Below are 24,484 nucleotides of genomic sequence, written 5' to 3'. Positions count from 1 at the left end.
AAGCAAAAGTTCAGAAGCAACAAAGTATCTCCAGATGCTTATCTGAAATTCCCACCAATGAATTACATAAGTATCTCTATCTTATTTTCTGTTTTATTTATATTTTAATTATCAAAACCTCATAACCATTTGAATCCGCCTGTCTGAGATTTACAAGGATGACCATAGCTTGCTTCAAGCCGACAATCTCCGTGGGATCGACCCTTACTCACGTAAGGTTTATTACTTGGACGACCCAGTACACTTGCTGGTTAGTTGCGCGGAGTTGTGTGAAAAAGTGTGTAGTCACGTTTCGCGCACCAAATACCAAGATATTTGACTGGCAACGTTGCTTCCTTAAACCCCAACAAGCTACACATCCTTTGTGACCACTCTCGCTCGCAATTAACCGGAATCAAATTTGTTTTGAAAGTAAACACAAATTTTTTAAAAAATAGGAAATAAATACATAAATTTTTTAATGATAAACATAAATTTTTAAAAAGTAAATAGACAATTTTTAAAGAAAAACATAAGAATTAAACACAATTTGAAAATAAATATACAAAATTTTAAATAAAAACATTGAAAACAAACACATTTTTTTACGCTAAATACATAAATTTCGTGGAGATAATCACATACATTGTCTTTTTTTTAACGTAAATACACAAATTTTTCTTACTAATCTACCCACACTGGATTTGAAGGTCTTCTAGTCTCGATTAATATACCTTTTACTCCACAACCCGCACTAATGAGAATCACTATATATTCTCTTCATTCAATTCCATTCATAAACTTCTTCCAAAAATCCAGGTACAAATTAAACGGAAATGGATCCTCTCAAAAAGAAGCAGATCTAGACAAAACCATAGGAAAACGAACTTATAACACCATCAAAATGAATACACTAATTAACCACATGAGAACTTCAAGATGATTTGTACGAGTTATTCATTTGGTTCTTCTAATAGTCGGTCTCAAATTTTTCCATTCACTCTAATGATCCCGTGCTTGCTCCTGTTGGAACTCTGTTTTCATTTCAAAGAGTTTAAACCAAAAAGAAAAATTTTAAAATCCTTTGGCCTAACCCATCTAATCTCTTCCATTAGCATCGCCTTCTTCCTCAAATAAGTTACATGTTGCTTCATTATTTAAGTTCAGCATGTTAAACTCACCAGCCTCATCTTCATATTTAGCTTGATAATAATAGCAAACCAAACCATTTCCTCCACCTTTGGAGGGAATAGTTCCAAATCAATTTGTTTTCATCACCTGCATTTTTATTAAAATTACGTGAGCACTTAATTATAAAAAAAAAATGAATAATCTCATATCATTAGATGTAATTTTACACCATTAAAAGCATTAATAATGACTAATTGATAACTATAAATCGTAAAACTTGTTGACCTCCTAACACTCCTCTTTGCAATATAAAATGTAAATTCATAGTGGTTTTTTTTCTAATAAGACAGCTCAACATAATACAGTGGAGCAACATACAATCAAACTGCAACCATGATCATAAAAGGAATTAAAAACAAAATAAAGCAAACTATCCTGATGTCATCTCCGGCATTGTCATCAACAATAAAAGGAATCCAAACTATTCCACTCTCTATAACTGGTCAAAGATCTCTGAAATACATCTTCTTTGTTATTAAAAATCCGCATGTTCCTCTCTAGTCAGACATTCCAAGTAACCGCACAGAAGTATATCATCCACTTATTTCGCTCCTCCTTTCTGTTACCAACCCCTGTCCAACTCACAAAATGTTCTTTTATTGAGTCCAGCATAGTCCACGATCTCCCGAAATCAGAAAGCCATCGACACTACACCTGCCAAATGAACTTACGACCCAAAAACAAGTGGTGAATCTGTTCAACATCTCTTTTACATAAAACACGTGTTATTCTTCTTCCAAAATCAGTGTTCTTGATGTCAAAAGAAATCAAGTAATGAAGAACTGGAAAATAGCCAACCTATTGGAAGAACCAAAACTAGCTGCTTGAGAGATTGATCAGATAGAGAACGAATTACATAAATCTAAAAATACGTGCGTGGTTCACTTAACCAAAATATACAACCTTATGATTAAACACAACCCTCGATTTGTTTAATTATTGTTATCAGTGCCCTATCCACCAAAACTAACATCATCTTAATTAATTATAGAGAGTATAAATGTAACCTTGCACTATGCAAGCATAGGAATCAGCGGAAAACAATTAAGTGATAACGCAGAACGCAGAACGCAGGCCGCATTTTTTATGTACACATCACTTTCATATAAGGTCAAACATAGCACATTGATAATTAAATTAAATTTGGTTCATAGTATCATTCTATTCACACACGTTGTTATACTCCCCTTGATGATTATTACAACACAACTTGTTTCTTTCCCATTAAATAATATAAAAAAACATTAAAAGTTCTAGTGAAAGCCGACTATAGCCGAATCCCTTCCATTCCTATTTCGATTTTTCTATGTATGCATTATTTCGATGAAATCAATTTGAGTCCTACTATATATAGACCAAGTTGAAATGCGAATTGATGTGAGTTAACAAATATTCATTCTATCAAAAACATATACATTATATATAGCTATTATTAAGTAATTACTAACTCTATTTTTGTCCAAATCAAATAATTAATATGGCTGCTGCTTTTGTTGGTCGAGTAGCATTCTTTGCCATTTCCATGGTTTTGCTTTCATCATTTGCTACTGCAACTGACTTCTTTGTTGGTGATAATGACGGATGGAAACTTGAATATAATTACACAAAATGGGCCCAAGATAAAGTTTTCCATGTTGGTGATGTCCTTGGTAGGTTTCACATGTTTTTTTTCTTTTTTCTTTTTTTGAAAAGAATAATATCCTAAATTAATCTCTAACGAATTTTTAGTCCTTATTAAATCCTATCACCAAATTATTAAATTTCTCATTTTATCCTTAATTTATTTATTTAAATTTTAACTACACTATCTAACTCACTCCCTTCTGTTTCATTACGTTATTCTTTATTTTGGAGGAAAAAAAAGGTTATTATTAAGCTTTTATAGATACTTATAGTTATATTATATTATTTTTATCCTACTGAATTTTAAGAACTTTAACATTGTACTTAAATAGATACAAATTTAATAGTAAGTAACTAACCAAAATGCTATTTACATACTAAAATCAATAATTAAAATTAACTACTAATATATTTGTACATATATAGTTTAATTTATTTTTAATTTGTATTTATATTCCAATATATATTATATATTATTGGCTGATTTTAATAGCTAATTTTGATATACATATAATATAGTGAATCAGCTAATTGTACAATACTACATCTTGTTGAGTTTACAATAATTTATATCAATATTGAGATTATTATTCAATTAATCTCTTAATAGCTTGTAAAAAAAATCCCGTGTTTTTTTTTAGAAAAATATTGGGAAAACATAGTAATACTTTTCCTAAAATTAATTTTTACCCTTCATATTTAAACTTTTTTTATATTTTTCTTCTAATATTTTTAAAATGGTTTTAACTTTGTCCCTTTTGGTTAAATAATCAACGCTCAAACGTTAATTTAACTTTTTTTGAAAAAAAAATTGAAACTTTAAACAAAATTTTGAGACATTTAGTATATTTTATTTTCTTTAAATTACTAATTATATATGCTATAATAACTCCTATATGGCTGTATCAATACAATTATATTATGTGTAAAAAAAAAAAAATTAATCATCATCTACATAGAATATATATTTAAAAAATATATTAAAAATAAATGAAATAATATATAAATTTAGACACAAATATACAGCAATTAATTGTTTTATATACATATAGCATTTTCGAGATTCACATATAGCTAGGGACTTAAAGTTTAAGGCAATAATAAACTAATTTGTGTTCTTTTAACCTTTTTAATTTTATTTGTGTGTTGGGTAGTGTTCAAATACAACAATGAGAGCCACAATGTGCTGAAAGTGAATGCAACATCTTTCAAGGACTGTGTCACCTCTGATCCACTGGAAACATTCCGAAGCGGCCATGATTGGATTTCCCTTCAAAGCCCGGGAAAGAAGTGGTACATCTGCGGCATTGCAGGCCATTGTGCTGACCACCAAATGAAGCTTGTCATCAACGTCCTCGCCGACGGCCCCGCCCCCGCTCCTACTTCTTCTTCTCACTCTCTTCTCTCCTCTCTTGCTGTGATGGTCGCAGCGGCCATGATTGCCGTTGCGGCCATCTTCGCCTAGAGAGAAGACCGTCGCTGGTGGTATTGAATTTCTTCAACTTTTAATTATTGTTTTGTGTTGTTATGGAAAAATAACGGAATAAGACTCTCTGGGTAGGTGTATGAGTTTCGGGTAGCTTCTACAAGCGGTTGACTTTGTTTATTACATCATTACATGGTTGTTCACTACTGAATCACGATAATTAAATTTGATTTTATATTATATCTCACCAACATGTATTTGTCTGTCGTTGTTCTATTTTCGGAGGACACTTTTAAATTTGTGCCAACAAATTTTAGATCTCACATTTTAGTTTCTAATAAATTTAAAAAAAATACTCTTTTATTTTTCATCATTTGTTCAAAAAACAAAATATCATTCATAATTTAAAAATTTTTAATTAGTCTCTTACTATTTATGTAATCGGCCTAAACGACTCCTTTGAGTCTCTTAGACCAACAACAAAGACAGCTAAACCATTTACTTTAATGATTGGAGATCAATTAAAAATTTTTAAATTGACAAGAGTAACTTTGATTCCATTAAATAAATAACAAAGTTGCGAGAATCAAACCGGTCAATGAATCGGTCGAGCGACTGGTGGTATAATAGTTTAATGGACATTAAAGTTAAATTAAGATATTCTTCTTCTTTTATTTTATTAAATTTTTCATATTTACATAGAATGATAAACTAAACAGAAACAAGCAAATCATAACACTACTACTATATAAAACAAACTACTACTAATAGTCGTTAATAATGGGTCCTATAATAATCAAAGTGGATATACAAAGAACAACCATAAAACTAGCCAGATAGCTAAACAAATAATTAAGAAGAAGAAGATGATGAATAATTTAACCATGAGTGGAGCCACCACCATCACCACCACCACCCCTGCATCGATTAAAGGCACTGCAACCACGGTTGTAACGGTTGGCAGGAGGACCCGGGCTACAATTCTTGGTAGTATTATCATTTTTCGAACATGGAATTCCATCCCTCCCTATTGCACCGTTTCCTATCACCTTGTTCTTTGATTCAAATATCTCCATGATACTCTCTGAATCCATCACAAATTCCTTCTTTGCTTCCATGCACTCCCCTATTGTTCCATTGTATGATGACTTAGGTATAGTCTTTGACATCATGCGCATTCCGACCACCATCGCCGTCATGGTGACCATACAAGTCACGATCAGAGCTAAGTGAAGTGAGTAGTTTTTGTTGGCCATTGTATTATTATTGATTTATTAGTAAAAATAAAGATTAAGAATATTGTTGATCAAGTGTGACAAAATTATCACGTCTAATACCGATATTTATAATAAAATATTGATGTGTAAATCGTATATCAAAATCTTATTATTAATTTGAGATAATTTTTTTTTGTTATGAATATGTATGTATAAAGATCACAACTCACTAAAAATAAGATAATCGAAATTCTAAGAAGTTAAATTCAAGTTATTTCTTAATTCATATATTTTACAGTAGATTAAAATTAATCTTGATATATATAATTGTAGTATATATAAAAAATATGGGTATGTATTTTATTGATGATGTAGGTATGGTGGAAACATTGTCAACCGAATTATCTTAATTATTTAGACAACAAGAAACAATTATTATTTGAAGAATAATGGATAAAACATTATCCACAATATATTATAGGAAACCACATACAAAATTATTTGATTGAGATTTAATATGATTCAAAATATATCTTATTAAGATTTGGTATAATTTTAGACATATACATTATTTTCTCATTCAATCTTCTATTATCTACAAATTTTATTGCAAATTAAATTGGCCAACACATCTTTTTTCCTTACTCCTCGGACGATCCTTTGCGCCACCATGTTATGTCGTTCACAGTGGCGGCGTTGATATGAAAGTGCAGGAAATTTCACATGAAAGTATATAATATTTTGTATAAGGTGAAAATTCAGATGCAGTTAATTTTATGTGAAATTGATAGTTAAGAGTTGTTAAATAATTTAATAAGTTTGATTAAATTGTCATCTAACGATTCTCAACTATCAATTTCAGATGAAATTAACTGCACTTAAATTTTTACCTTCGTATAAATAAAGTATATAAAAATGTGAAAATTTACATAAAATTGATAATTAAAAATGACTAAATAATTGACAAATTTAATTAAATTATTATTAATAATTATCAACTTCACATAAAAATAACTAATTACATATGAATTTTTACTATATCAAAAATCCTAAATCTTATAACAAATTAACGTATTATAATAAGCCATGGGTTATAATTTGGTCCTATTTGTGTCCTCAAGTTTGTAATCCTTCCTTACTGATAGGGAGAGTTTTTTTTTTTGTAAAAAAAATATTTGTTGTGGTTATTAATTTTATTATAATTTATTTAAATTTTTAGAATACGTATTACATATTTACATGTTTTTTTCTTATATTGGATTATATTTAAACTAATACTAACTAAATTTTCATTATATCACTTTTATTTTTTCACTAAATATATTAGTCACTATTATTATTTGACACTTATTTTAATAAAAATATTAAAAAAAATTTATATAAAAATCTTTGTTTAAAAATATGACTTATTTGTTTAGTTATATTTTAAATAAAAATAATATTTTTATAACATATTAAAATTAAATTTTATAATTTATTATTCAATAATCAAAATAAAATATCTTCTCATAAGAATAATTGTAAAATCTTTATGAGCCACTAATTTTTCTATATAGAAAAAAAGGAGGCTGAAAAAAGATAAATATTTAATAATAATAGTAACCTAACGTCTAAGTCTTTGAAATAAAATTACATATTGACTGAAAAAAAATTACAAGAGTAGCATTATTAATAGAAATTCTTCAACGGACATCAAATGTATGTTTGGATTAGAATTTGTAAACGAAAATTTGTATAAAATTAATTTTACAAATTTGATTTTGATAAAAAGTGAGTTAGTGTTAACGTGATTTATGTTTAGTAATTTTGTATCAAAATAAATTATAATAAATAAATGTAGCTTGGAATATATCATTTAAAATTACGTTTAGACAAAAATTACTAAAAAAGACATCAATTTATATTATTTAAAACTATATTATTTTAACACTCTTTGACTATAATTTCTTTTGAAAAAAATTTAAATTTATGTGTTAAAATTTAGTACTCTTTTAATTATAATTTATTAGTACTTTTCTTTAGTATTCTTTTTGTATTTAATTATATTTTTCTAATGAAATTTATATTATAAAGATTAACGATAATAAATAAAATATATACTAATTTAAGAATATATAGTTAAAAATATACAAAGTCAAATAAAAAAATAAAGTTCTATAAAAAAATACTTATTAATAAAAGTGATTAAAAAAATTTATATCAACAATGAATACTAAAAATTTTATTAAAAAAATAAAAATACATAAGTGAACATAAAAAAACTCGAAACAAAAAGATTCATACTATTAACAAGAAAAATAAATAAAAAATTAATAAAAATTAAAACTTAACAAAGAGAAATAATAATATTAAAAAAATATTTGTTTGTAAAGCATAGCCATGAAAAACAAATTCAAGAATTCTGATGATTATTTTTTTTATTTTTTATTGTAAATGAGATTGAATGATAGAATGGATAGAATATTAATTAATTTTTTAATTTATCAAGTGAACATAAAAAGTTACAATTTGTTGCTTATGGTGAATGGGAGTTTAAATCCAAAATCATGTTCGCGTTTAGAGAAAAACAAGTTAGCCAAACAAAAATTACAGCATTAAAAAAGATTGAACGTGCTTCTTGTGCTTTCAATCTGTTTATGAAACACACCCTAAGTAATCAAAGGCAAAAGCTAAAGAAAATAACAATAAGAGTAAGCTAAGAGAGATTAATGCTTAGTTTGGTAAAGCTTTTCGAAGAGGTGTTTGTACTTTTGAAAAGCTCAAACTCCTCATTTTGTGTTTGGTAAATCAAAAAGACCATGTGCTTGTGCTTGCAACTTTTAAATTATCGGGATACATAGAGCTTTTCAAAGTTGGCTTATGCTTTTCAAAATTTAAAAGTTTAATATATCCTCGTATGTTAACTAATTTTTAAATTTAATATTTGTATTTACGTCTATAATAGTATTTTTAAGTTTTAAAAGCTATTTTACCAAACACAATTTTTGTTGCTTGTATTTATTGAAAGCTATTTTTAATTTAATTTACTAAATATAAATGCTACAACTTTTAAAAAGTCATCTTTTAAAAATTAACTTTTGGGTTATGCTACGTGTACACCAAAATCAGCCACCAGTATAAAATACATGCTGGAATATAAATACATTAAAAATAAATTAAACCACACATGTATGTATATACAAATACATTTGTCTTCAACGTTTTCATCCTATTTAAGTCTCTAACGTTTCAAAATCGTCTCAATTTGTCCTGCTGTCAATTCTGTTAACGGATCCCTAACGGCAGGACAACATTGAGTCAATTTTAAAATGTTAGGGACTTAAATAGGACGATTAAAACGTTAGGAACAACTTTGTGACTTACCACAAACATTGGAGACAAAATTGATACTTTATTCAATTGGGATTTATAATTTATTATCTTAGTTGGATTTTGAAACCAACATTGTTCATGCATGCCCCTTCATTATGCTACAAAAAAAATACCGATTCAGTCACACTTTTTTTAAACTACATTTAAAAAGCGTAGCCTATTCATAGAATAGGCTTACCATTTTATAGAAGAATAATAAACATAGTTATGGCATCACTTAAAAAATGTGTCCTTAAATATTATAACAATCACTTATAAAGCATAGCCTTATCTTAATGGTTATGTTTTGGGTACGCTTACAAAACGTTTCCTAATCTAAACGCGCTATAAGCTTAATGAATTTTTCTCTTTCATTCGTTCAGAGATCAGAGTTTACCTTCATCGCTGTTTTCGCCCTTCTTCTTAACAAACCTGTGAAACCCTTCTTTATCCTTAATCTTGCAAAACCTTTTCCCTTTCCCCTTCTAATTCTCTGAAACCACTCTGATATCTCTAAAAAGTAAAAACCCTTTTCCCTTTCTAATTCTCTTGAAACCCTTGCCCTTTTATCTCCAAAACCAAACACTCTCATCTCTCAACACTCATTTACGGCACCGGCACTGGACAGACGATGGCTAATGGCAGGGAGATATTGAGTAACGGAACCATGACTGGTAGAAAGCAACAGAACAGAGGAGGTGAGGTGAGCTGCGACGAAAACTAAGCTGCAGCCGCGAGAAAGAGGTGCGATGGTGACTGATATGGGGTGGAGATGCGAAGATGTGACCGGAACCACCACTCGCCACTCCGGCTCCACATTCTAATGTCTCAGAATCTCTCTATCCCTCTCGTAACCACTCAGTCAGTCTCGGTCAAAACCGCTCACTCTCTGTTCTCAGTGACGAAAAAGAGTGAAGAATGTCAAGTTGGCCTTGGCAATGACGAACCGCGATGGAGAACTGAGATGGTAGTGATGATGAACCGAGACATTAGCAATGAACATAGATCAATGGTGTGTATGAATTTTTCTGGTTTTGCAATTTTTTTGAGGATTTGTTGTTCTAATATTTGGGGTTCTACAATCTTTTGTAATTTCTGCTTCTTACTATGTTAGAGTTTGCTTTTTTATTTTGTATTTTGCTTTATTATTTTGCATCTTGCTTTTTTAGGGTTTGTTAGTTGTTATTAGTGTTATTCTCTCATTGGAAACCAAGTACCAGCAGGTTTGGTAGTTGTTATTAGTGTTATTCTTGAGGAACTGTATTACTTTCTTGGGATAAACTAATTATTATGGATTAAATTACATGCTGTATGGCAAGAATTTACGATAAATATCATGAAATAATTATTGATAGATTGGTTTACCTAGTCATAACTTGACTTTCATGCTACTCTCTGATGATCTGATCATAACTTGCCAAAGTGAATTTAAAATATTTTAACCTGTTCTCACTCATTCTTTAACTTGCTCTCACTTTTCAGTTCGAAGGTGAGTATGATTTTGATAGTGATGATTAGGTATGAGATATATAGAATTCTTCTCTTCATTCTATTCTATGATAATTTCTATTTAGAGAGTATCACAACAATGCAGTGTGCTGCGAGTGCTAATTTAAAAATTTCTTCTTCTGTTAATCATTATGGCATAATCAGATAGAGAAAAAGTGGAGTCTCTTTGGAGAAACAATGTCACAGGTATTTCAATGTCTCTATCTTGCTTTCTGCAAATTGTCAAACTCTTCGTTCCAGATTTTATTTTTGATGAATTAAACAAAGCATTATAGTAGAAGATGTCTGGGGCTGCTTTAAAAAATATTCTATGCGTACCATCCTACTTTTCAATTATTGATTTAATTTGATAATGTAACTTGGATGCATATTATTATTCACACTGTTACTTTTGATACCTTTGCAGGAGAATGCTGACAATTTTGCAAAGTTAAAAGGCCTGCTGCAGGGTATAGTACACGCTACTTCAAATTTTGAGTTGAGTTCTTTATGGTTACCAAGTAGATTTAGGTCAAAGGTAGGCATTGTTGCATTAATACCATTACATTATAGTTCTATTGAAACTGAGATTTGATGGCTAAAATTTGGTAATGAGCATCCCAGGTTTATAATGTTGCTTCACCCAATGATTGCTTGGGACCCACCTGAATTAGCAAGGTAAAACAAGCTCTCAAATAGTAAAATTTTTTTAATTTTGATGCCGAACAAAATGTTATTGTTTGAATTTTAATTTTGACCTCTTGGACATGTTTTATCGCTTCCTATTATATTCTTTAACCTTTTAATTGTTATAGGTTTCATGGGCCTTTGGCTTTCATTATATTAAGATTCTATGTATATATAAGATAGAAAGAAATCTAGCTGTAGCTGAATATAAATCCTTATCAATTCCATAGAGGAGTTTTCAAATTATTTGTGTTCGGATTTATATTTCAGTGATAATGCTAAAACTGTTTTGCTATTCTACTTAGGATAACCAAATTAGGATTGAGTTGGATCTGTAATCTTCTTATCATTTAGTTTGTAATCTCTAAGTTACACATTGAGACTAACTTCAGGGTGCAACTTGGGCTGACTCTCCAAAAAAATAACTTAGTTCTATTATGCTAATTATTTTTATTTGAAAGTTGAAACAATGGTCAACTAGTTCCATTCGCAGTATCCCAGGTTTATTGAGACCTTTGGTACCCATATTGTTGTTGGAATGAAAATGGGAGGAAAGGATGTAATATATTTGAAGCAGCAGCACTCATTAGCTCTCCAACCTGCTGATGTTCAAAAAAGACTGAAAGAGATGGCAGATAGAAGATTTATGGATGCTACTGGCTAATATACAATTGGAATCCGGGAACAGAGGATAACATTCGCTAATATCAGTCCATCAAGTTCTTATTCTAAGGAGGTATGCATTGAACATTACCCTTGACAATATTTAACCTGTTTACTAGTTTCTTGCTAGTTGTGTAAGGAAGAAATAATTACATGCCAGCTGAACAGAAGTGGAGTATTTCAATTCCTTTGCATGTTAAAGTTTTTCTTGAATTTAGATCTTAATTTGGTGGGCTTTGAATAAAACAGAACTAACATAAAATACTTAAAATTTGTTGAGGAGAGTCGACCGAAAAGTTTGCATTAACTGTAAAATTATCCCGGGAGAGAGTTTGACAACACAACATAGGGTGCTCGTTATAGATTTTCGCGTTGAGCAAAAGTTGAGGAAAAGACATCATACGAAGAACCCAAGGACAAGGTGGTGGCGGATGAAAGGTGAGGAACAAAGAAGCTTCCTAAGACGGATAGGAGAAGAGGCAAAGTGGGATGGGAATGGAAGCGCGGAAGAGATGTGGAGGGAGATGGCAGAAGTTATCAGAAGAATAACAAAAGAAAGTTTTAGTGAATCTAAAGGAATAGGATCAAGAGACAAGGAGTCCTGGTGGTAGAATACGAGTATACAAGAAAAGATAAAGATAAAAAGAGAGTGCTTTAAAGAGTGGTCTTTATGCCGCAACGCAGATAACTGAAAAAAATATAAGGCGGCTAAGAAATAGACAAAAGTGGCTGTAAGTGAAGCAAGAACAAGAACATATGAGGGTCTCTACTAGTCTTTGGGTACAAAAGAAGGAGAAAAAGATATATATAGAATCGCAAAGAGCCGGAAAAGAAGAACGAGAGATTTGGATCAGGTTAAGTGCATAAAAGATAAGGATGGAGAGGTGTTGGCTCAAGAGGAGAAGATTAATAAAAGGTGGAAGAGCTACTTCTACGAGTTATTTAATGAGGGACAGAAGACTCTTCCGAGCCTTGGTCGATTATGCACAAGGGAAGAAGATCAAAACTTTGACTACTATAGAAGGATTCGAGACTTCGAGGTAAAAGAGGCTCTAAAGCAGATGAAAAATGGCAGGGCAGTAGGACCTGATAATATCCCGATTGAGGTTTGGAATGGTCTTGGAGAAAAAGGCATCAACTGGTTAACCAAGCTTTTTAATAAGATTTTAAGGTCAAAGAAGATGCCTGATGAGTGGAGAAAGAGTACCTTGGTACCTATCTACAAGAATAAGGGGGATATATAAAGTTGCGGAAACTATAGAGGAATCAAGCTTATGATTCATACTATGAAGTTATGGGAAAGGGTGATAGAATGGAGGTTGAGAAAAGAGACACAAGTAACAGAGAATCAATTTAGATTTATGCCAGGCAGATCTACCACGAAAGCGATATACCTATTAAAAAGGATGATGGAGAGGTATCGTAGTAATAAAAGGGATCTATATATGGCGTTTATTGATTTGGAAAAAGCGTATGATAGGGTACCAAGGGAGGTCTTATGGAAGGTTTTAGAAAAGAGGAGAGTAAGGATCACATATATTCGGACAATTAAAGACATGTATGATGGGGCCACAACTAGTGTGAAGACTCAAGGTGGTGTGACAGAGGAATTTTCTATTGGTATAGGATTACACCAGGGATCATCCTTAAGTCCATACCTTTTCACATTAGTCTTGGAAGTACTCACAGAGCACATCCAAGAGCATGTGCCATGGTGCATGCTTTTTGCCGATGATATCGTCCTTATGGGAGAGTCAAGGGAAGACCTAAATAAGAAGTTGGAGTTATGGAGAGAAGCTCTAGAAGTGTATGGTCTGCGCATAAGCCGTAGCAAGACGGAATATATGGAATGTAGGTTCAGTCTGAGAAGGGAAAACCCTAATATAGAGGTGAAGATTGGAGAGAACATCCTACGAAAAGTTAAAAGTTTTAAGTATCTTGAGTGCATCATACAGGATAACGGAGAGATTGAACAGGATGTAAATCATAGGATCCAAGCAGGTTGGTCAAAATGGCGGAGTGCATCTGGTTTTATATGCGACAAAAAAGTGCCTTTAAAACTTAAAGGTAAATTCTATCGCACCGATATAAGACCGGCTATGCTTTATGGTACGGAGTGTTGGGCGGCTAAAGGGGAGCACGAACATAAGCTGAGTGTGGCAGAGATGAATATGTTGAGATGGATGAGTGGTCATACGCGATTGGATAAAATAAAGAATGAAGATATAAGGGAGAGAGTTGGAGTAGCACCCATTGTGGAAAAGATGGTTGAATCGCGTCTCAGGTGGTTTGGACATGTGAGAAGAAGACCGATAGAACATCCAGTCAGGAGGGTGGATGAGATGGAAGATGGACAAAGGGCAAATGGCAGAGGAAGACCTAAGAAGACCATCTGTGAGGTGGTCAAACGAGATCTACATGTAAACGGTCTCTCTATAGACATGATACATGACAGAGCACAATGGCATCGTTTGATTCATGTAGCCGATCCCACTTAGTGGGACAAGGCTTTTGTTGTTGTTGTTGTTGTTTGTTTTATTTTGCCTAGAATTATAATAAATGGAAAAAAATAAGTGTCTCATTTTACGTTGATTCTTAATTTACACAACTATTGTCAGTTTGGTTTCTAATAATTTTCGGTTTGATTTTTTAATTTTTATAATTGCAAATGTCATTATAATATTTTTCTAATTACTTTTCTATATAATTATGCAGGATAATATTGAGGAGATAATGAAGATTAAGCTATTTATCATTGTGGTTTAATTTATTGGCTAAGATGGAGTAGTGTTGGGAATGGATACATGTATGGTTGACTAATGACTTTTATTAAAAGATATTTACGTAGGATATAATGTTTTAGTTTTTTGCATAGTATTAGTAGTAAATTTTAAGTGGTCTCATGCTTATTTTGGTATGGCTATGCTTAATTTAGTGTGAGATGTATGAATATTCAAAATTAACTTCATTCCAATACTTTTGATTCATTATAAATATATTTTGTTTATAGATAATTTTTTTATTTAAAGAAATTATTTAATATAATTATGTATTTTATTTTTATTTTATAATATTTAACTCATTTAATTAAAAATACAGAATTATATATGTAATTATATCACTAAATATTATATTGTACAAAAAATTATTAGAATATTATATATAGGTAAAAACAAAAAAACAATGAGGGATCTAAGATTACATTTATATAGAGTAGTTATGGTATACAATGTGGCTACGCTTTAAAAATGATATAATAGTGTAGCCTATTCTGGTAAGTATGAAAACTGAAAAGCATAACTTTTGATTCTAAACGGTATCACTTAAAAAGTGCACCCTATTTTCAAAGGCCAGAAGCGTAGCTTTTTATACAAAAAAGCATAACCTTTGAAAATAGGCAATATTAATATAGACATCTCTTACAAAAGTGTTTTCGAAACCTAAAAAGCGTAGCCTTTATCTAAGGTATCATGGTTTTTCATTTTTTGCTACACTTCTATTAATATTGAAGAAAACTATCAATTATGTGTTACTAGCTAGAAGAGTATGTAGAAAATTAAATCAGAATAAAAGTAAAGTTATGAGCTAGTCTATCTTTTAATGAGAGTTTAAAATTGGATTTGCTACATTATTAATTTGTGCTTCATTCACGTGGAAACATATATAATATAATAATTAATTTGATTCAACAAATTCTTACTTGAACTGTAAATGTATGTGATTATTATACCCTTTTAAAGTCTTTCATATGTTATTATTATATTATGTACAAAAGTCTACAATGAAATATGTAGTTAATTGTGTCTCTGTACATGACATGAAACACTATCATGAAAGTACAGGGACTTCGCATGAAAGTATATAACATTTCTTATAAGATGAAAATTCAGCTACGTGAAATTAATAATTAAAAATCGTAAAATAATTCAAAAAATTTAACTAAATTATTATTTAATAGTTCTTAATTATTAATTTTACATAAAATTAATTATATTTAATTTTTTATCTTTATATAAAATATATAAAAATATGAAAATTTATGTAAAATTAATAATTAAAAATTATTAAATAATATAACAAATTTAACTAAAATATTATTAATAATAATCAACTTTACATCAAAATAACTAATTGTATATAAATTTTCACTATATCAAAAATCCTAAATCCTATAACAAATTACCGTATTATAATAAACCATGGACTATAATTTTGGCCTAATATGGGCATATTTGTGTCCACAAGTTTGTAATCCTTCCTTACTCATAGGGAGAGTTTTTTTTTTAATATTTGTTGTGGTTATAAATTCTATCATAATTTATTTAAATTTTTAGAATACATATTACATATTTACATGTTTGTTTCTTACATAGGATTAATATTTAAACTAATAATACTAACTAAATTTTTATTCTATCACTTTTTATTTTTTCACTAAATATATTAGTCACTATTATTTTTTGATACTTATTTTAATAAAGATATCAAAAATATTTTTATATAAATATTTTTGTTTAAATGTATAATTTGTTTATTTAATTATATTTTAAATAAAAAATATTTTTATAATATACTAAAATTAAATTTTACAATTTTTATTATTTAATGATTAAAATAAAATATCTCCTTATGAAAATAATTGTAAAGTCTTTGTTGGAATATCACTAAATTTTCTATATACAGAAAAAAAAAGGAGGCTGAGGAAAGATAAATGTTTAACAATAGTAACCGAACGTCTAAGCCTTTGAACAAAAATTACATATTGACTGGAAAAAAAAAATAAATACAAGAGTGACATTATTAATAGAAAATTAGAAATTTTTCTATGGATAAGTAATCAAAGACAAAAGCTAAAGAAAATAACAATAAGAGTAAGTTAAGAGAGACTAAATGATAACATAAAAAATAAGTTAAATTAAGAGACTCTTCTTCTTTTATTTTATTAAACTTTTTATATTTACATAGAATATTAAACTAAATCGAAACAAGCGAATTCATAACATTACTACTATATAAAACAAACTATTACTAATAGCAGTTAATAATGGGTCCTATAAAAATCAAAGTGAATATACAAAGAACAACCGTAAATCTAGCTAGATAGTTAAACAAATAATTAAGAAGAAGAAGATGATGATGAATAATTTAACCATGGGTGAAGCCACCACCACCCCTGCATCGATTAATGGCATTGCAGCCACGGTTGTAATGGTTGGCAGGAGGACCCGGTCTACAATTTTTGGTGGTATTATCTTTCTTCGAGCATGAAATTCCATTCTTTCCCATTACACCGTTCTCTATCACCTTATTCTTTGATTCAAATATCTCCATGTTGCTCTCTGAATCTATCTCAAACTCTTGCTTTACTTCCATGCACTTCCCTATCGTCCCATTGCATGATGGCGAAGGTATAGTCTTTGTTATCGTGCGCATTCCAACCACCGCCACAGTCATGATAGCAATGCAAGCCACGATAAGAGCCAAGTGAAGTGAGTAGTTTTTGTTGACCATTGTATTATTATTAACTTTGTTAGGTACCAGAGATCAAGAGTGAAGAAGATGAAGATTGAAGAAGAACGTTGCAGAAAAGATTTTGCAATTAACAATGAAATTGGTATTTTTGTATCATTATTCAATGAAATAGAAGAAGTTTTATATTGTACAAGAAATGGGCCACATAAACCCTATATGTAGAACTCAATCCTGACCCAATAACTAATTGATAACAGATTTTCTTGCTTAGTCAAGTTATCTCAGTATTACTATTGTTTATACACTTAACACCCCCCCCCTCAAACTCATGGTCGTTTTAGACAAGACCCTGAGTTTGTTCTTGAAACGATCAAAGGTGGGAAGGGACAGAGGCTTGGTCAAAAGATCTGCAACTTGGTCTGTGGCTGGGATGTGAACTACAACAAGCTGATTGCGATTTACTCGCTCCCGTACTGAATGGAGATCAAGGTCAAAGTGTTTGGTTTTGTTATGGAGGATAGGATTGGCTGTGAGCATGACAGCACTGATGTTATCACTGTAAATCACAGGAGTGTTTGAACATTGGAGTCGAAGTTCAGTGAACAAGTTCAATATCCACCGAAGATCTGTTTCGGCTGCAGCAATGCTCCTGAACTCAGCCTCAGCACTGGACTTGCTGACAGAATGTTGCTTCCTACTTGCCCAAGAGACCAGATTGGTGCCAAGATAGACACAGAAGCCAGTAGTGGATCGACGGTCATCAACGTCCGAGCCCCAATCTGAATCTGCAAAGGCAAACAAAGTCAAATCAGTACAAGATTGAAAGAAAAGTCCTTGATCAATGGTACCTGCTAAATATCTCAAAATTCTCTTAACACACTTCCAGTGTGGGAGAAGAGGTTTATGCATATACTGAGAAACTTTATTCACAGCATAAGCAATGTCAGGCCTGGTTAGAGTGGCATACTGAAGGGCTCCAACAATTGATCTGTAATGAGTTGGATTATCAAATACATCACTGCCATGAGCTGAAAGTTTAGTACTAGTAATCAAGGGAGTAGGCATAGGATGAGATTCATGCATCTTAGATCTAACTAAAAGGTCTCTAATATACTTTGATTGTGATAATATGTAAGATCCTGATGTTGTTTTTGTTGCTTCTATGCCTAAAAAGAAATTGAATTCTCCCAAGTCCTTCAAAGCAAAAATGGAATTAAGTTGGGATATAAGTTGAACAATCTCAGAATCACTATTACAAGTAACAAGAATATCATCAACATACACTAAAACATACATAGTAGAAGTTTTAGTAAATCGTACAAACAAAGAAGGATCTGACCTGGTATCCTGAAAGCCAAATCGAGATAAAGTGGCAGCCAATTTAGTAAACCAGGCTCGAGGGGCCTGTTTCAAACCATAAATTGACTTATGAAGTTTGCAAACCTGATTTGGGGAGCCTTAGGGAAAAGAGGGAGGTTGTTGCATGTAAACAGTTTCTTGAAGGTCACCATTGAGGAAAGCATTGTTGAAATCGAATTGTCGAATTGGCCAAGATTGAGAAATTGCAAGTGTTAAAATGATACGAATGGTTGCTGGCTTGATGACAGGGCTGAAAACTTGATCATAGTCAATTCCTTCTCGTTGATGAAAGCCTTTGGGCACTAGTCGTGCTTTATATTTGAGAATTGTTCCATCGGGATGTCGTTTGATAGCAAAGACCCAACGGCAACCTATCACTGTGCTATTTTTTGGTGGTTCAACCATTTTCCAAGTTTGATTTCGATGCAGAGCAGCCAACTCCTCCTCCATGGCTTTGGTCCAATGTGGTGTTGTAAGAGCAAGTTTAGTATTGGGGGGTATTTCATTGAGAAGATCAGGAGGAGCTTTCACTGTGGATTGTAAAGCTTTAGGCTTTAGGGACCCAGTCTTTGAGCGTGTGACCATAGGATGAACATTGGTGGTGTTGGAGTTGGCAATGGGCGGAGGTGGAATTTCAATGTCCTCTATAGAGATAGGATCTGGGGTTGGGGAATTAGCTATTGTATCTGAGGAGGAGGCTGGAGGGCTAGTACTAAGAATTGGTGTGGTAGATGTGTGAGTGATAAGTGAAGGAGAAACTGAATTAGGTGTAGAATCGGTAGTGGTAGTCAATATAGGAACCGGCAATATAGAAGTGACAGTAGGATTTCTGGCTGGCATGTTGCACTGTGCTGAAAACATAGAACTATATGGAAAAATTGTTTCATCAAAAAGCACATGACGAGTAATAAATATCTTACCTTGAGAATTCATACACTTATAGCCTTTGTGATGTGGGGCATATCCCATAAAGACACACAAATCAGATTTAAATTGAAATTTAGTAGAGTTATAAGGTGTAAGTAGAGGATAGCATCCACATCCAAACACTTTAAAAAAAAACTATAATCTGGCACTTGTTTATGTAAAAGTTCAAATGGTGATTTATTTGATGTCACAGTGGAAGGTAATCTATTTATAATGAATGCAACAGCTAAAAATGCATCATCCCAGTGTTTAAGAGGCATGGATGCAGTAGCTAATAATGAAAGGCCTACTTCGACTAAATGTCTATGTTTCCTCTCAACTCTACCATTTTGTTGATGAGTATAGGGACATGAAAATCGATGTATGATGCCATTTGTTGCTAAAAAGGATTTAAAAGAATGAGACATATACTCTTGACTATGATCAAATTGTAATTGTTTAATTCTTAAACCAGTAAAATTTTCCATCTGATTTTTGTATTGCTGAAAAGCAGCGAACACTTGTGACTTTGAGGATATCAAGTAGATGCAAAGATATCTTGTGCATGCATCTAGAAATGAAACATAATATGAGAAACCATGATGAGAAATGACTGATGAGGGTCCCCAAACATCAGTGTAGACCATTTCTAATGGATGATTGAATTTAAAATTGTCAGTGGTAAAAGGCAGTGAGTGCATTTTGGACATACAACAAGACTTGCATAGAGATGAATGATTAATATCATTTTTATTCATATGAATCGAAGAAAGATTACAAGAATTAAGTACTGAAGATACAATTTTAGGGGTACAATGACCCAATCTTTGATGCCAGACCTGAAAATCAGTACAAACAGTAGTAAAAGCAAGAGGATTGGATTGAATTTTAGATGATTTAGTTATAGCAACCCTCTCAAATTCATACACTTCTTGCTTAGGAGATCCTTGGAGCAGAATCTGGTGGGTGCCCTGTGATTTTACATAACATGCATCAGGATGAAATTCAAAATAGCAATTGTTGTCAACTGTGAATTGATGCACACTGATTAGATTATGAGAGATATCTGGTGCATGAAGTAATTGTTTTAAAATAAATCTGTGATTATTGTCTAAAGAGATGAGATAGGAATGACCAATGTGTGTAATAGGAGTTTGAAAACCATTACCTAGCACTACCTGTTCTGCCCCTTGAAAATCCGAAGAGGAGTAAAGATTGGTCTGATCATTAGTGATATGATGTGAGGCTCCCGTGTCTGGGAACCAGGAGGATTCAACATCAGATTTAGGTGTTGTAAAATAGGCTCTGGGGTTGTGAAAAGAGTTTGGTGGTGGTGTTACTGAGGATGAGGAATTGGAATTGTTGTTTGAATTTGTGTGAAAACTCTGGTCGAACCGATGAAAACATGAAGCTGCAGTGTGGCCAAATCTTTCACAGAGTTGACATTGAGGACGATTTGTGGAATTCCAATTCGATCTGCCACCTCTAAAGGTTCTTCCTCGTCCCCTTCTTGCTGCAAAACCTCTACCATTTCCTCTATTGTTGAATTGATAGCTGGTTTGAGTGAAGTTTGATTGTATGATTCCAAGATCAGGTTTCTTGAATTTTTCCAACATACTTTCATGAGAGATCAGTAATGCTTCAGCATCTATTAGACTCATAGAGTCTGATTTTGACATCATCGAGATGTAGACTTTGTATTCTTCATTTAAACCCTCAGTAATGGCTTCAAAGTGCTCATCAAGTGTTAAATGATGACCCATGGCAGCTAAAGAATCAGCAATTTTTCTAATTTTCTTGAGATACTCACTAGCTGAACTTCCTCCTTTCTTGATGCTTTTCAATTCTGTCCTCAATTGCTTGATTTTGATTTTCGAAAATTTTTCAAAGTGCTCTTGAATTCTTTCCCACATCTGATAAGCAAATTTACAACCAATCATTTTTGTTTTGAAAGATTCATCCATGGATTGAAGAAGCCATGTAGTGAGAAGATTATCACGTTGTTTCCACTGCTTGTAGCTCTTTGAAACTGTGTTGGATGCACGATCTGCTTCAGAATCAAACATGGAGGGGACCAATTCTTTCTGGAGGTGATCTTCAAGATCATTGGCTCCTATTGTGAATAAAGCAAGTTGTTCCCAAGTAAAGAAGCTTGCTTCATCAAGTTTGTCACCAATCGGCATGAATTTCTGAGAATTATTTGTGAGAAGAGGAAGATTGTTGGTCATGGTTAGGGTTTTGGAAGATGTGATTTCTGGTGAATTTACTTCTGGATCGGAGTCTAGCTCTGATACCATGTTAGGTACCAGAGATCAAGAGTGAAGAAGATGAAGATTGAAGAAGAACGTTGCAGAGAAGATTTTGCAATTAACAATGAAATTGGTATTTTTGTATCATTATTCAATGAAATAGAAGAAGTTTTATATTGTACAAGAAATGGGCCACATAAACCCTATATGTAGAACTCAATCCTGGCCCAATAACTAATTGATAACAGATTTTCTTGCTTAGTCAAGTTATCTCAGTATTATTATTGTTTATACACTTAACAAACTTACTAGTAGAAATAAAGATTAAGAATATTATTGATCAAGTGTGATAAAATTATCACGTCTAATACTGCTATTTATAATAAAATATTGATATATGTAGTGTATAAATTGTATACCAAATCTTATTATTAATTTAAGATACATTCTATTTTTATTTTAATAATTATGAAATTTGAATATAGTTACATGTAATTAACTGTTTTATGGATATGTATGTTTTTTTGGTGACACCATTTCCGTGCTAGTTCTGGTCATTAGAATGAGATAATAATAATCGAGATTATCTTAATTAGTTACTAGAGATATCATATATACTCATTATTTTAGGAAATCAAATTCAAATTATTCTTTAATTCACGTATTTAATTTTACAGTAGATTAAAACTAATCTTGATTTATTATTAGTAGTATAAAGAATATATATGTATTTTATCTTAATAACTTAGACAATAAGTAACAACCATTATTTGAGGAATAATAGATAAAATATTATCCACAATATATTATGGGAAACTACATACAAAATTATTTGATTGAGATTTAATATGATTTAAAATATATCTTATTAAGATTTGGTATGATTTTAGATACGATAATACATTATTTTCTCATTCAATCTTCTATTATCTACAAATTTTGTAGCAAAATTTGGCCAATACAAGTATACAACACATCTTCTTTCCTTACTCTTCCGATGATCCTTTGTGCCACCATGTTATGTCGTTCACATTGGCAGCGTTGACATGAAAGTGCAGAAAAATTTCACATAAAAATATATAACATTTCGTATAAAATATATCAAAATATAAAATTTACGTAAAATTAATAATTAAAAATAATTAAATAATTTAATAGATTTAACTAAATTATTATTAATAATTCTAAATTTCACATAAAAATAACTAATTATATATAAATTTTTACTATATCAAAAACCCTAAACCTTATAACAAATTAACGTATTATAATAATTAAGGATGTTATGGTTTTATATGATGGTCCTTTCTACTGTGTTTGTCTTTTAATGTGCCCAAATACGAGGAACAGGGTCTGTGTCTAGACAACAAAATCTCTATTGTGGCTGAGGACCCCATAACAACATTTTCAAGCCTTAAACTTTTTAAAAGCTAATTATTTAATTACATGTAAATCAAAATAAAATCTTCATTCGTGCTTAGCTTACGGACACAAAAAATTAAATTAATGTAGAATAGGTTGTCTAAACTCTAAAGTAGGAGATATGCCAAGGACGATTCGATGTCCGGTTTATCTTTACCCATCCATGTTAATTAGTTCTTCACCAAAAATTAAAATAAAATAAAATTCTTTTATTTTCTTTATTTAATTTTTCGACCAAAAAACAATCATTTTCTATTATTTTCTATGTATGATATCATTCATATATCTTTAGTCGAAAACATAAATTTTATTAGATAAACCGAATTTTAAATAATAAAATTTAGAGGTTAACAATTTAGTCAAGATCAAATAATACACCCATCACAATATTATTGGTAGACAAAGGGATGGACAACATAATGTTGGTCATGTTTATTCACACATACACATAACTACTTTATAAAATTAATCTCTTAAATTAAATTCTCTATTAATATCTAAACACTAACTACTCTATATATATTCAGTTCACTTCATTTCTTTCCCTTATTCACTTCACAAACACACATGGAAACTGAGCCAACTTATTACGGCGGCATCAAGAGCTACTTGAGGAGGCGCTGCTACCAACGCGGCAGCTCCGGCAGTGGGGGAAGGAAACAAAGGTCATAAGGTGGTTGAAAAGAACACTTCTAAAGGTTAGATGGGTAATTAGATCACCTTTGAAGATGTTGATTAAGCTTAAGAATGTTTATATGAACTTCATGTTAAGGTTAGCCGGCAACATAGGATCATTGAACACTCAGAATAATGTTGTGTTTGGTGGGAAAAGGATCCCAAAGCTCCTCAATTTTCTATGCATTTTTCTGGTGATGCTTTTGAGGCAAGGCTTATATATGAAATTTTCAAGACCTTGGTTGCTTCTCATGAATTAAATCCCATGTAATAATTGTCAATTTTTTTATTCTCTTCTTTCTTTTCTTTTCTTATTCTTCTGTTTTTTTTTTTAATTTATATGCGATTGCAGTTAATTTTATATGAAGTTGATAGTTAAGAATTGTTAGATAATAATTTAATTAAATATGTTAAATTATTTAAAAGCTCTTAGCTACAATTTTACATAAAATTAATTATCTGAATTTTCACCTTTATATACTATGTTAGTTTATAAATAAGTCTAAACGTAATTACTTTTTATACTATTGTTTGAAAAATAATAAATTTTATTTTTATGTAATAATATTTAATCACAACTTTTTTGATTTTGTTCATGTGATTGAATAAATTTTCCTTCATCTGTATGGGTTGAGAATTCTTTTTCCTTTTCAAATTCTAATTCATATTTTTTTTATAGAGAAATCTCTAATTAATAATAAATAAGATCCTTTTTAAATTGTATTTAAGAAATTTTTTGGTCTAGATAAAAAAATAATGCCGCTTGATTATTATCA

The 24,484-nt window shown here is 31.0% G+C and overlaps 3 protein-coding genes and 1 pseudogene across 5 annotated transcripts; 3 read left to right on the top strand and 1 right to left on the bottom strand.

Moving 5' to 3' along the window:
• Positions 1-2,647: 2,647 nt before the first annotated feature.
• Positions 2,648-4,258, top strand: LOC107648356 (blue copper protein 1a-like). Its single transcript, XM_016352254.3, has 2 exons — positions 2,648-2,819; positions 3,948-4,258. The coding sequence occupies exons 1-2, from the start codon at positions 2,648-2,650 to the stop codon at positions 4,256-4,258; spliced, it is 483 nt and encodes a 160-aa protein (XP_016207740.1).
• Positions 4,259-9,094: 4,836 nt separating this feature from the next.
• LOC148562603 (uncharacterized) lies at positions 9,095-14,632 on the top strand. Of its 3 annotated transcripts, XM_088491809.1 has the most exons (6): positions 9,097-9,799; positions 10,441-10,482; positions 10,703-10,813; positions 10,900-10,953; positions 11,456-11,698; positions 14,341-14,632. In XM_088491809.1, the coding sequence occupies exons 1-4, from the start codon at positions 9,560-9,562 to the stop codon at positions 10,942-10,944; spliced, it is 438 nt and encodes a 145-aa protein (XP_088347935.1). In that variant the 5' UTR covers positions 9,097-9,559; the 3' UTR covers positions 10,945-10,953; positions 11,456-11,698; positions 14,341-14,632. The 3 variants fall into 3 exon arrangements, with proteins under 3 accessions (XP_088347933.1, XP_088347935.1, XP_088347934.1); XM_088491808.1 differs by having other exon boundaries at positions 10,703-10,953; XM_088491807.1 differs by having other exon boundaries at positions 9,095-9,799; positions 10,703-11,698.
• Positions 14,633-16,770: 2,138 nt separating this feature from the next.
• On the bottom strand, positions 16,771-17,136 carry LOC107647244 (rapid alkalinization factor-like). Its single transcript, XM_016351345.1, has one exon. It carries the CDS (start codon positions 17,134-17,136, stop codon positions 16,771-16,773), a length of 366 nt encoding a protein of 121 aa, XP_016206831.1.
• Positions 17,137-23,600: 6,464 nt separating this feature from the next.
• On the top strand, positions 23,601-23,979 carry LOC107647245 (uncharacterized; annotated as a pseudogene).
• Positions 23,980-24,484: the final 505 nt, after the last annotated feature.

The sequence above is a fragment of the Arachis ipaensis genome, chromosome B6, assembly GCF_059453495.1.
Source record: "Arachis ipaensis isolate K30076 ecotype BB chromosome B6, ASM5945349v1, whole genome shotgun sequence".
Taxonomy (NCBI): Eukaryota; Viridiplantae; Streptophyta; class Magnoliopsida; order Fabales; family Fabaceae; genus Arachis; species Arachis ipaensis.
This window is presented reverse-complemented; position numbering and strand designations above follow the sequence as displayed.

What these genes read in the sequence shown, in the direction of transcription:
- LOC107648356 (XM_016352254.3), top strand. Translation starts at nt 2,648, where the DNA reads ATGGCTGCTGCTTTTGTTGGTCGAGTAGCATTCTTTGCCATTTCCATG. An exon ending in CCATGTTGGTGATGTCCTTG is followed by an intron (nt 2,820 to 3,947) that starts GTAGGTTTCACA and finishes TGTGTTGGGTAG; the next exon opens with TGTTCAAATACAACAATGAG.
- LOC148562603 (XM_088491807.1), top strand. Translation starts at nt 9,560, where the DNA reads ATGCGAAGATGTGACCGGAACCACCACTCGCCACTCCGGCTCCACATT. An exon ending in GCAATGAACATAGATCAATG is followed by an intron (nt 9,800 to 10,440) that starts GTGTGTATGAAT and finishes TGGCATAATCAG; the next exon opens with ATAGAGAAAAAGTGGAGTCT. An exon ending in TTGGAGAAACAATGTCACAG is followed by an intron (nt 10,483 to 10,702) that starts GTATTTCAATGT and finishes ATACCTTTGCAG; the next exon opens with GAGAATGCTGACAATTTTGC.
- LOC107647244 (XM_016351345.1), bottom strand. Translation starts at nt 17,136, where the DNA reads ATGGTCAACAAAAACTACTCACTTCACTTGGCTCTTATCGTGGCTTGC.